We start from the raw sequence: 12,948 nt of genomic DNA on the forward strand, positions 1-12,948 counted from the left end.
AATGCACAGGTGGCAACCTATCACAGTACCACGCTTGAATTCACTGAGCTCCTAAGAGCAACCTATTCTTTCACAAATGTTTGCAGAAGCAGTCTGCAACCTAGGTGCTTGATTTTATACAACTGTGGCCATGGAAGTGATTGGAATACCTGAATTCAATGACTTGGAGGGGTGTCCCAATACTTTTGGCAATTTAGTGTTAGTTCCCACATCAGACATAAGTAAATATAATACAAATCACATACAGCAATGACAATCTCACATATTGGGTTGGTTTTGCAGGTCCATCATGCGTGGCTGTGATAACATGTGTAGTTACTGTATAGTGCCTTTCACTCGTGGCAGAGAGAGGAGCAGACCCCTGTCTTCCATCGTGGAGGAGGTCCGCATGCTTTCAGATCAGGTAGAATGGTAGTTTGCAATATGTATGTAATAAACCTACACCAAAAGCCCATTACTGTTTTCAGATCTTTGATGGTGAGATAATGTTTATGTGTGTGTGTGTAGGGGGTGAAGGAGGTAACCCTCCTGGGTCAGAATGTGAACAGCTATAGAGACCTGTCTGAAGAACAGTTAATCTGTTCTAAGGGCAATACTAAGCTCAGTCGAGGATTCAAGACAATGTACCGCACAAAACAGGGAGGCCTCCGCTTTGCAGACCTTCTGGACAGAGTGTCCCTCATCGATCCAGATATGAGGATACGCTTCACCTCACCACATCCTAAAGACTTCCCTGATGAGGTAGGTACCATGAAGTTACTTTCGAGTCAGGAATACAATCTGCTTTTTTGTTATTGGGTAATTCTTCAACTATGGTACTCTTTGAGCTAGACAGTTTCAGAAAATAAAAACATTTCTACAAACAGTTTTTTAGTATCAGTTGGTTTCTCAATCTGTCTAGAAACCTTCCCTTAAGTTGGCTGTGATGATTTGTATTGAATAATATATATATTTTGCCATTTTCACCTGACAGTCCAAGAAAACGGTCATTTCCATCACATAGCAAAACATGTGTTTTGAAGAGAAAATAATAAAATATATTCTGTTATAAATATATTTGATTAAATAGCACACAAATCTCTGATCAAATTTGTAATTTATTTATTTTTCAGAAATGTAATTGTAAAGATTTTACAATGTTTACACTAAAAAACACCTAAAACTAGATCACTGGAACATTTCATTTACTTGTCATAGCTCAAAATCATGTATTTCTCAAAGTGTATACACATATCTTACCCCTAACTGCACAATTATCAACACCACTGAATATAGTTGTTTTGATTGTATGTTTTTTATATGTTTTACTTTAAAATATGTGTTGTGGTGGAAATGACATGCCGTGGCGGAAGAGACAGTGTGTGGCGGAAATGACATAGATAGGCAACTTCCAATTAAAAACTATTTTTTCTACTGCTCTATGTGGTGAACCAGAGCAAATCAATAAGCAACAGCATTAGTGAACAAACAAATATAATCAATATTTTTAAATGAAAATCAATCCAAAAAAAAAAAAACATAAATATGTGTTAAAAATCAGCAAATAATTTCTTCACTGCTTACATGCTGAACTAGAGTAAACTAAAGCAAACCCTTTATGTCATCATTGCCTTAATATAACCTTAATATAACCAGTTTAATATAATGTTGAATAACAGATAAAATAGGCAATATTTTGAAATGAACACCTTGTTGCTTTTTCTTCAGGTATCTTTATCTGTTCTTCTTGAGGGGCTCTGCATATTTAAGTGGATCTGATTTTATTCTTTCTCTATATGATCTTGACCTCTGTGCTGTGGTATTGCTTGCCATCTTAAAGAAAGAGCCAAGACATCATGTCAAACGTATCTATTGTTCTCTTATTTACCAACAATATTGTAACAATAATAAATAATAAAATATTTCCTTACTACCTTAACTTAACCTTTTCATGCATGAATTATGATAACCTCAGTCAGGATTTTTTCCCTATGTGTTTTTATTGCTCTTAGGGCATGAAAAACAAGATTTGAATTTTTTTTTTTTTTTTTTTGTTTGGTTTTTTTTTTACACATTTTTCAAAGAGATTTTCAGATGTCCACTTGAGTGGACAGCATGCGTTTATAGTTTAAACTGAAGAGATACTGTATTAAACATACCGTCATACAATAATCAAACAGATAACGTATGTGTATTTAACAAACTAATCAATAAAATTATATCAAATCATGTGAAAACTATAAAATATATACAAAAAAATATAAATGTGAAATATTGCAAAGGCAATTGAACTTCATACAAGTTGCACTTCGCGTGTCTTTTATATCAGACAGAGGTGGACAGTAACAACGTACATTTACTTGAGTACTGTACTTAAGTACACTTGAGTATCTGTACTTTACTTGAGTATTATTTTTTGTACTTTGTACTTTAACTTCGCTACATTTGAAAGACAAATATCATACTTTTTACTCCACTACAATTTTGTCAAGGTCCTTGAGTAGAAAGTAACATCAGTCAGGGATGATTTTGGTTGCAGGGCTGCATTTTGGTTGGAAATGAAAGTCGGGTTGACATCAGAACCCTGCATCTGATTGACATCAGAACCCGACGTCAGATTGACGTTGGATATTAATTGAAAATAAAAGACGGGTTGACTTCAGAAACCGACTGATGTTGGTTTCTGACGTCAACACGATTTTCATTTTCAACCACAATACAATGTCTGTCCAACGTTGGAGATCAATGTCAATCTGACATTGGATTCTGACATAAACCTGATTTTCTGATTTTCAATGCTGGGTTTGGTTTTCTAAATGCAAATTTTGTCACTTTTTTGGAGCACACTAGCTTATAGATAACAGTAAGGCTAACATATTCATACTAAAAGCCAAAAAAAATTAAATAGGGCACTATTTGAGGGAACAGCCATTTGGGTGTCGGAAACCATTGTGGACTTTATTGAGCGATCAATCTCACATTCAATCCCACTATACTGGAACTGTGTTCTAGAAATAAATTTGATATTGACATGAGGGTAGGTATGCAGGCATAGATTTAGAGGCATACGGTCCTTTAAGTATTACATACAACAATAAAACAATGCATTAACATTTACTTTTTACTTTTGATACTTAAGTACTTTTAAAAATGAGTACTTCTAAAATAGGTCTTTACAACTTTTACTTGTAACGGAGTAATATTTGACCAGTAGTATCTATACTTTCACTCAAGTAAGGAAGTTGTGTACTTCGTCCACCTCTGATATCAGAACATGAGGACGTGATTCCATCAGAGATCTCTACAAGGTACAACTGTGGAAACCACTCAGATGCTCCCTCCAGTGTACCAGAGTATGGAGATTTACCCTTATTAGCTGATAATTCTGATTATGTTCAAGACGGACCGACCTGATCTCACGGGAAAATGTACAAATTCTATGAGGTGGCTAATTCGTACAAATTCATATGACTTCAATTGTACCTCAATCGTACGATTTTTGCAAAACCGTACATATTTTACAAATTGAATTATACGAATTCATATGAATGACCTACCCTGCCCTGACCCCACGCCTAAACCTACCCATCACGTGGGTTTAGATAAATTAGCCACCTTTTTATCATTTGTACAAATTCGTACGAATAGGTCGTGAGATAGTGTTAGATGAACACATTTCTAGCATAGCCCTCCTCTGAGAAAACCTAGCGATACATTTTTATCAATCTCATCTTGAATGAGCAGTATTGGGGGTAACGTATTACAAGTAACATGCATAATGCATTCAGATTACTTTTTGATGTTACAAGAAATGTATTACAAGTAACATGCATTACAAAATCAGATTACCTTATGATGTTAAGAGTAAAGAAAAGCATTACAATAATGTGCATTACGTAATCAGATTACTTTTTGATCTAAGAAGTAAAGTAATGCATTACAAGTCACATACATTATTTAATCACATAACTTTTTTGATGTCAATGAAAATTACATTCTAATAATACAAATACATTTATTTACAGTCAAAAAAGCCACTGCATGTATTTTGTATTTTCAAAAACAATATTCGCAGTATAAGTATGAATTGTAGCTGAAATATAGCCATTGATGCATGAGGTTCACTAGTGGACAGATGATTAATCAGATTTTTCTCTCAATCTAAAATCAAAACTTGGAAAATTTTACTGTGATATGACTCATTAGATATTGCTTGATGCTGCAATATTTTTTTTTACCTACAAGAGTCTCCTAGGATAGAAGGAAAGGGTGGATATTCCGGAGCAACTTGGCATTTCTGACTGACCATTGGCAATCTTGGTTTGGAGGGGGAAAAAATCGAAACACAAAGGCTTGCCACTTGGTTGCAATGTTTAGGATGATGCACCAGGGTCCAATGAAGAGGCTGATGTGCAACTAAGCCATCAAAACCTGTGCAAATTCAAGAAAATGTTAGCTGTCCACTGTAGTGACCACTATGCATGAAAGGGTTAATTAATTATGTTTTTTTATATTAAAGTTTTAGTATTATAGCCCAAATAATTTGCTGTTTAGCACGAACAATGTCATTTCCACCACAACCTGTCTTTACCACCACAATGAACACCGTGGTGGAAATGACTGTGGTGGAAATGACATTTCCCCCCTTTTCTCTCTAAAATATCTCTCTAAAATATCATGCTAATATTAATTTTAGAGTTAGCATTAAATATACACAAATTACACATTATTAAATTAAATTAATCTAGTTATTTGTACGTCCATGTGAAATATGAGCCGTTTGGAAATGACGACTAATAAACATACTCTCCGTTTTAGTCATATTTACCTTGATTTTTCTTCTTTTCATTACCCACTAAAGAGGTCACCCCTTCACCCAGCCTTGTGTTCCACTGTGGAGTTTCTGTTGCTATGATTACTAAGTATACAACCCTAAAACAATGATCCCAGGATTCTATTTTGTACAGTGTGGTGGAAATGACAGTGAACCCAAGGGACAAGGGTTCTACTTGTGAAAAATATAGGAAACTGTGAATAAATATTGCAATATATATTATGTATAATTGAATTAGACATTATTTTATCATTTGTACTTGAAATCTACTTTATTTAAATATTTAATTTAGAATTAAGCGAGGTTGAAGGTATAAAGTCTGGCTTAGGGACAGAGGGAAAAAGTAAAAACCATGCATAAAAGGACTCATATTATATAATAAAAAAAATCATTGAGCCATGATACATTTTTTATAAGTTCCCCTTGGGGTGAAGTAAGTGTGGCAAAAATAAAAAAGAAGAAATGTTTTTTAGTTTTTATTATTTCATCCAGGGACAAGAAAAGTACCATAGTTAAAGAATCACCCTATTATTTTCGACAATTCTACTTAGGTGTGATTTGTTGCTCTTTTTTTTGACACAGTCAGGTCCCAGTAAAACCCTACAGTTTTTTCCACAAAGCATGGGGGGTGAACCTCGACTCAGCCCCTCTACGGTGGTCCAGGGGCATGCCCCACTTTAGAACATTTTGTGCATTTTAGAATTAAATACCATATTTTCCGGACTATAAGTCGCACTTTTTTTCATAGTTTGGCTGGTCCTGCGACTTATAGTCAGGTGCGACTTATATATCAAAATTAATTCATACTGACTGACATGAACCAAGAGAAAACATTACCGTCTACAGCCGCGAGAGTACTCTATGCTGCTCCTGTAGCCTACCCCTGAAAAAATTAGCTGAAAACAACTGAAAAACTGTTCACTGAAACATTAACCTAAAGACAACTGAGAAAGCCTGAACACAAACAAATTGCCCTCAAAAAGAAAAAAATCTCCATGTTTTCGGTGCTGATGCGGTGGTGACGCGTTCATGTAACATGTAAGAGTGGCGCTGCCAATAAAGCACCTAAAAGCTGTCACAAAGAACCGTAAAAGTAATGATTATGAATATGTCAAATATAGGAAGGAGACATTTTAATTGTTTACTAATAAACAAGAGTTTTCTGTGTCAGTGTCGGCTGCAAAGATGAAGTTGACGATGCTGTCTCGCGATCTTCTCAGTAGTGAACGCGCCAGAGAGATATGCACATTTCATATGGATTACATAAGCAGAGAACAGTCTGTTTTCTTTCGTTTTGAATTGTTCTGTTTAAAAGTAGACATTTCAAGCTTTCTATAGATATATTTCTCAGGTCTGTGAGGCAAATAGGCTACCTCATACGCTGAGTTTCGGTTAATTTATGAGACTAGCTCCAGTTCACGAGCCGGCGCCTCTGTGTCATGATTATCTATTTTCTACTATATTTACTTCTTATTTATTAAATCCAGGCAATTGGTTGATGAAACATTGATTAAAATTAAGATACAATTAATACAAAACGAAATTAAATTTAAAGACAGGCTTTGTGCTTTGTTTGAGGTCTCTGTGAAAGTTTTAAAGCAGTAAAACTTTTCCTTGTCAAAGTGATTTTAGACATTACTGCTTGCTTTCAAAGCCACGGCTTCACTTTAGTTGTCCGGTCTGGGCAGCATGCTGTCCTGAAGCTAACCAGTCCAACCTCAAGGTATAATATAATGTAATATAATATAATTGAAGTATTTGAACTGATATAATATAAAAATCAGTTTAAATGCTTAAATTTGTTTTAATATTATATATTATTATAATATGAAAACAAACGGAAGCATTTAACAGATCTAATAGCTAATAGCAGATCTCATGAACGTGATTTCTTTTATAGTTATCTAAACATCCCTGACATACACTCACACACAACAATTTAAACTGATGTATGAAACTGAGGTATTTTGAATTTGCATGCTACACCTGTGGTGGGTGTGTAACTGTAAAAGTTTTATAACTGTGCTATGCCCATCTTCCTTGATCTTCCACCACTTAAAGGGGTGGTTCAGGATTTTGGACATCGGACCTCATTTCCAAGTTAGCCTGGGTGTTATTTATCAGTGGAGACAGTTTTCAAAAATTTTCACCCAGTCCTCCCAGTTGCATAGTTCGCCGGTGCTAGGCTAGCGTGAGTCAATGGTAACTGCTAGCCTGCCATTAAAATAGTTTTACCCACTCCACAGTACACCAAAAGCAAATAAATTATAACGCCAGACTATCGATGTAAATGTCTGTTGAGAGAATAATGTTAGAAATCAAACTACTCTTGCATCTCAATGATCGCATTACATTTACAGGAACTAGTTTCTCAGCAGCGGCGGAATTTTACTTTGCTCCGGTTAGTACTACGCCGAAAACACAGAACAGAAGCGGACTACAGTCGGGACGTCTAGCTAGCTAGTAGTAGTCTCGGTTGCCTAGGTAACTTAATATCACTCCGCCGCTGCTGTAGACTGTGCTAATAAATACAGGGAACAAAGTATAACTATTGCAATGCGATGAAAGGGTAGTTTGATTTCTAACATTATTCTCTCAACAGATATTTACATCGATAGTCTGGCGTTATAATTTATTTGCTTTTGGTGTACTGTGGAGCGGGTAAAACTGTTTTAATGGCAGGCTAGCAGTTTCCGGTGACTCACGCTAGCCTAGCACCGGCGAACTATGCATCTGGGAGGACTGGGTGAAAATTTTTGAAAACTGTCTCCACTGATAAATAACACCCAGGCTAACTAGGATATGAGGTCCGATGTCTAAAATCCTGAACCACCCCTTTAATCTTTGTGTTTCGCGTTGCCTCTCGTATTGAGCTATTTGGTCCGCAAACTTTAACCCTCTGAGGTCGGCAAACGCGCCCGCGAGTTTTGCTGGATTTTCTTCACATTGTAGAACTATAAACTTAAATTACTCCGTCATTTATTGTCATACAGAAAAAAGAAATATAAAAAAAGAATCTGTGATATTTCTACTTTTGTATGTGTCCACTTACAATCAAATCAAAACACTGTGCTTTTGTAAAATAAAGAAAATAAACAGGGTGTGCGTTCTGCCTCTCCGTCGCGGTGAACTTTTTTTTCTTGAGCACGTCTATAAACTGAAACAAAACTCAGCGAATACTTGTCACACATTTATGAGCCATATACCTTTATAAACATTTAAGTGTGTACTTTTAAATGATCGGATTCAAACTGAAAACAAATATTCTCTGTTTAAGTAATTTGTATAAAACCAACAAGATGTCCAGCTTCTCAAACGCTTCCTAATTATTTTTAATTTGAACACGCCCACTCGCGCAAAAGATATTCACATGCAAATCTCCACATGGAACGCGAACGCGCTCATTACATCAAAAACAAAGCACCAAAACACTTCACAAGTCTCTGCTTTTCGTCGAGTTTGAAAGGCGCACCGTGAGCTTACACTGGATTTAGGCTACCTCAGAAGAAGAAGAACGCGATTTGAAGACAAGAAAGATGTAAGGTAAGAAATTCTTACATATTAGTTTGTTATTGTTGCATAAATTAACTGTTGCTAGATATATGGTGAATATTATAATATTTAGACCCGTGTTTACTGTTACTGTGTTTGTGGATATCTGCTCAAACGTAGATATGTAGGCTATATGGTAACCATAATGTTTTATATTTGAGCGTGATCGCGTTTGAATGTATCATATTTTGGATCGCGATCGCGTTTGAAAAGCACCAAACGGCTTCATGTTTTTACTATTATCTCATTTCATATCATCATAACGAATGGAAACATTTGAAGTAACATGATAATCAATATATTTTTCTCTAGCTTAGTTGTTACTGAAATATTTTGGAAGATTTATAGGCTGCTATGGTTATTGTTATTATTATTTTATGCAGCACTTTGCATAGCCTATGCCTACAAGGCACAACAAACCTGGTTTTCATTATATTATATATTGTTGGAAACATTTGTGTGTGTGTGTGTGTGTGTGTGTATTCTGTGAATTTTAAAAAGCAATTTTAACCAGAAAAATCTAAAATGTATTCCCAAAATCGTGCAGGCCTTTCTCTTGATATCAGTATGTTTACTTTTTTTTTTTTCAGGGCCCAGATGCCACTGAGTCCTGCTGACTTCAACATTCACACGAGTCTCTGTACATGAACCTGGTAAAATGAAAATCAAACACCTTGGAAATGAAAGGTATGTACAATGTTTTTAGGAATGGCACAAAGGTCTCTGTCTTTGGATCATTGGTATCAATGAGTGCTTTTTTGTCATTTGTTGTGTATCTTTGGATTATGTTGTGTTGTAAATAAATCAAACAATCTAAAAGCCATTCTTTTTTTAAATCTCCTCATTCTTTGTGCAAGGTTGCTCAGAATGATAGGGCCTGATAGCTCCTAATAGGGCCGTTAGGGGAGGGTCTTTGTCTTTCTCAGGTGTGAAAAGCTTACATATTAATGAGCTCCCGCATAAAGCTTTGTCGCACAAAACACGTCGTAAAAATTTTAAATCAATATATTGTCTTCTCTGAATGAGCAGTCAGGGTGATTTTCACATAGTTTTAGAGCAAATATTCTAGGCTACGTCATACAATTTTCAAAAGTCTTGTGAAGAAATAATCAGTATGGGTTTCATGACCTTATTTCAGTGAGAATTTTTTTTTGTATTTTCACAAACCACGCATAAATGTCATTATCTCAAAACTACAAACTTTTACACACATGCTGCTGATATATTATTGTAGCAGAGTTTGTGCTGAATACAGTGTAATTAGACTTTAGCCATGAAAATGTCACAAGTAACAGAAATAAACACAAATGTCAGAGCATGTCAGAACACCTCCAGGGCCCAGAAAACAGCTCAGACCCCAGAGGGTTAAAGTACTCCTACAGCGACTGATTTGGCTCACTGGTTTTCATATGCGCTCATATCATTCTCTTGCTATGAATCCTGTAAACCACATTAACCGGTTCTAACTTTACAGCGACACTAGCTCTATAGTGGTTGACCAGAGCACTACAACTATTTCTCATTTAGATTCCGATCAAATGGATTTTCCCACACATTTCGAGTCTGTCCTCTGCGCTGCATTTTATTCTTTCTGTGCGGCCGCGCATGCAGACAACTAAGAGGGAACACAAATTTTTGCCATTGTTGAGATTTGCCAGATTTACTAAACAGAGAAAATTTGCGTGAGACTGCAATCCCATAAATGCACCGATGGGATTGAAAAGTTCTGCGGGTGATCTAAAGACAATGCGCCATTTACACGCAGCCAGCTCCGTTTTTTCCTTATGACCAATGTAATCTACCTGTCACTGCCTACGTTTACATGCAACCAAATAAACCGTTAGTAATCAGTCCGAGTATTGTGTATTGTCACAGTACTCCAACCGATTACACAGTAATCGGTTGACGGCTCAATCGGACTGAAAAGCCTTCATGTAAACACCTTAATAGATCCGATTGAGCTCGATCCGAATGAAATTGATCGGATTGAAAGGGACGGTTTATTCCCTTTCTAACCCGATCGAGAGAACATGTAAACACTTGACCTGATTGAAAACCGAAACTGAAAGGACTGCGCATGTGCAATGACGTTGAAATAGCGTATGATGAATGACGCGTGGAATGACGTATGATGAGCTGTTGTTCCTGTTGAATAAAGTGTCATATAAATGAGTGTCCCATCATCCTAAAATTCTCCTTTCACTCAGCGTCTGTGAAGTGAAGCAGGACAATGTCCCACCAGTCCTTGTTTCGGATTCTCATCCACAGACGACTGGTTTTGGGCGCAGGGAGGGGAAGTTTTACTGCGTGATAAATATAAGCAGCACGCCAAACCGGTTAATATGCTCATTTACTCCAAATTATGAACAGAAATGGATAAATATTAAGTCTGCTGTTTAAAACAAATAAAGAACCAATGTAAGAGAATAGTTTGTATGGGCAACAGCTGGAAACTCTGTATATTCGTCCAGTGTGCGCATGTCAAAAATATATATTCAGATTTGAAGCTTGTGACATATAAACGCGCACATCAACCCGATCACATATTTAGCGTTCATGTAAACACTACATTCAGATTTATCAATCGGAATAAATTCAGTTCGATTGAAACAAAAGTTGTGTTTGTAAACGTAGCCACTGACACCAGGCTTTCCCTCCACACACACACACAGCGTGTGATTTTATTTTATTTTTTTATTTTATTTTTTTTCCCAAACCAGTTCAGCAGAAATCCCGCCCTGCAGCCGATTCTAAAGATTTCATTGGTCATGTCAATCACTGTACTGATTGCCTACACCAAACACTGATCCCTAAACCTACCCGTCACTGTAACCTATGGAATAAGCTGCAGGGCGGGATTTCCGTTGAACTGGTTTGGGTGAAAAAAATCGCACGCACACACTCTCCCCAGACTAATCACTTGCACCTGCAGCTCATTGCCATACTCATCAGCACTACCACAAAAGCTCCTCTCACTCCTCACTCAGTGTGTTGTCACCAGTATGGATCTCAGGCTGTTACCCTGCTCGATATCTGCTGCTAAAGCAACTTACCTGTTGCCCTGATATCTTAGATATACTTAGATATACTCATCTCCAGCGATCTCCTTACCTGTACTCCTTGTGTCATGATCAATGAGACGGAAGCAAGAATGCAAGTAAACTCTTTATTTGAAAAGTGAACAGTTCGAAGATCTCAGGCAGACTGGTGACGCAGGGACAAGATGGTCAGCAATCCAGTAGATGAAGTGACGTGATGATGAAGTAGGTGAATGGTGAAGTATCCAGACAACGAACGTAGACCAGGTGAACACAGAAACGGAACAGGAACAAGAGCACGAAACTGAAACGCTGACGGGAACAGGACCAAACACACACGGAGGACATCAAACAACGATCTGACAAAGAGAGAAGAGTGCAATGAGTATTTAAAGGTGAGGGAATAGGCTGCAGCTGGTGATTGGATTGAGATCAGCTGGATTGCTGATCGACCTGGAATGAGCGGAACGCCCACACACACATAACAACAACAGTCCTGCCAACCTGTACGCATTTTGCGTAGCGGATACGCATTTTGACTTCAAAGTACGCTGGTACGATTTGCTAGTCTTAACTACGCAAAAACCTGGTGACGCCTCTGCACGCCAGTCCTCAAATCAAGCAACAGCAAAAGAAGAAGAGTTCGACCAATCATAGCACTGGATTCATTCCCCAAATAGCAAGCGGGGATGATTGACAGATGCGTAAGGCCTATCATTAAAAAGAGACTGAAAATCGACACCAATAAAGAATCCCGCTCGATCCACCTTCCACTCCCGCAGCCCGCAGTCTGGCTGATTTCATAAGCGAGAACAGTACAGTAGTCACTTTACATCTGACTCCTGAAGGTAAACGGGCTGGGCTGGGCTCGATATGGAAAGTTGAAATATTGTACTGAGTTAACCTAATCCTATGGATTCGATGATCACACGGATCGCATGGATTATTTAAAAAGAGGATAACACGGTGTAGGCAACACCGATTTTTGTCATTGTTCTCTGTACTGACAGCACTCCAAATTTACAAAAAAATTAGCTCAATGTTAAAATTGACCGGAGTTCTCCTTTAATCCATTATTAACAGAACCAAGTGTGCTGCACAAGTCCTGAAAAGTGAAGCCAAAGCATCTCGATCGCCCTCAGGTGGTTGGTCCCAGTATAGGTCATAAACACCACCCTCTCCACGTAGTCTAATGGGACGTGAGGCAAACTAAACAATCAAATTACACTTAAAATAAAAAAATTTCAAAGATGTTTTCTGTCATTTTATGTAGTTTTTATCACACTGATGTTTTTTTTTTTTAAATAAGTTTGGTTGTAGTTAGTTATTTGATGCTATAAAAACGGGAGTGTGACGTCATGTTTGACAGCTGTGATTAGCAGCTTCTCTGAGCGAAGTAGTCACTGACACTGAGGCACCAACAGACTTTTTGGGGGATTTTCAGGAGGAGATTGGAGCTTCAACTTTAATTTGTACATTTCCATAACTGTTTATTTCACACTGACATAATGAGATGTTCTGCAGTACATCTGTACTAACTGTTTC

General features: G+C 37.2%; 1 protein-coding gene across 16 annotated transcripts in view; it reads left to right on the forward strand.

Annotated features, from left to right (window-relative positions):
* Positions 1-12,948, forward strand: part of cdk5rap1 (CDK5 regulatory subunit associated protein 1) — an 81,125-nt gene that overhangs the window by 22,780 nt on the left and 45,397 nt on the right. For all 16 annotated transcript variants that reach the window (XR_013819686.1, XR_013819687.1, XM_079857480.1 and 13 more), the window contains 2 exons: positions 283-403; positions 508-741. Coding sequence is in view for 14 of the 16 variants with exons in the window: in XM_079857480.1 (XP_079713606.1) it covers positions 283-403; positions 508-741 (355 nt within the window). In the remaining 2 variants the exon portion in view is untranslated. The remainder of the gene's footprint in view (positions 1-282; positions 404-507; positions 742-12,948) is intronic.

The sequence above is a fragment of the Squalius cephalus genome (genome assembly GCF_949319135.1).
Source record: "Squalius cephalus genome assembly, chromosome: 22".
NCBI lineage: Eukaryota > Metazoa > Chordata > Actinopteri > Cypriniformes > Leuciscidae > Squalius > Squalius cephalus.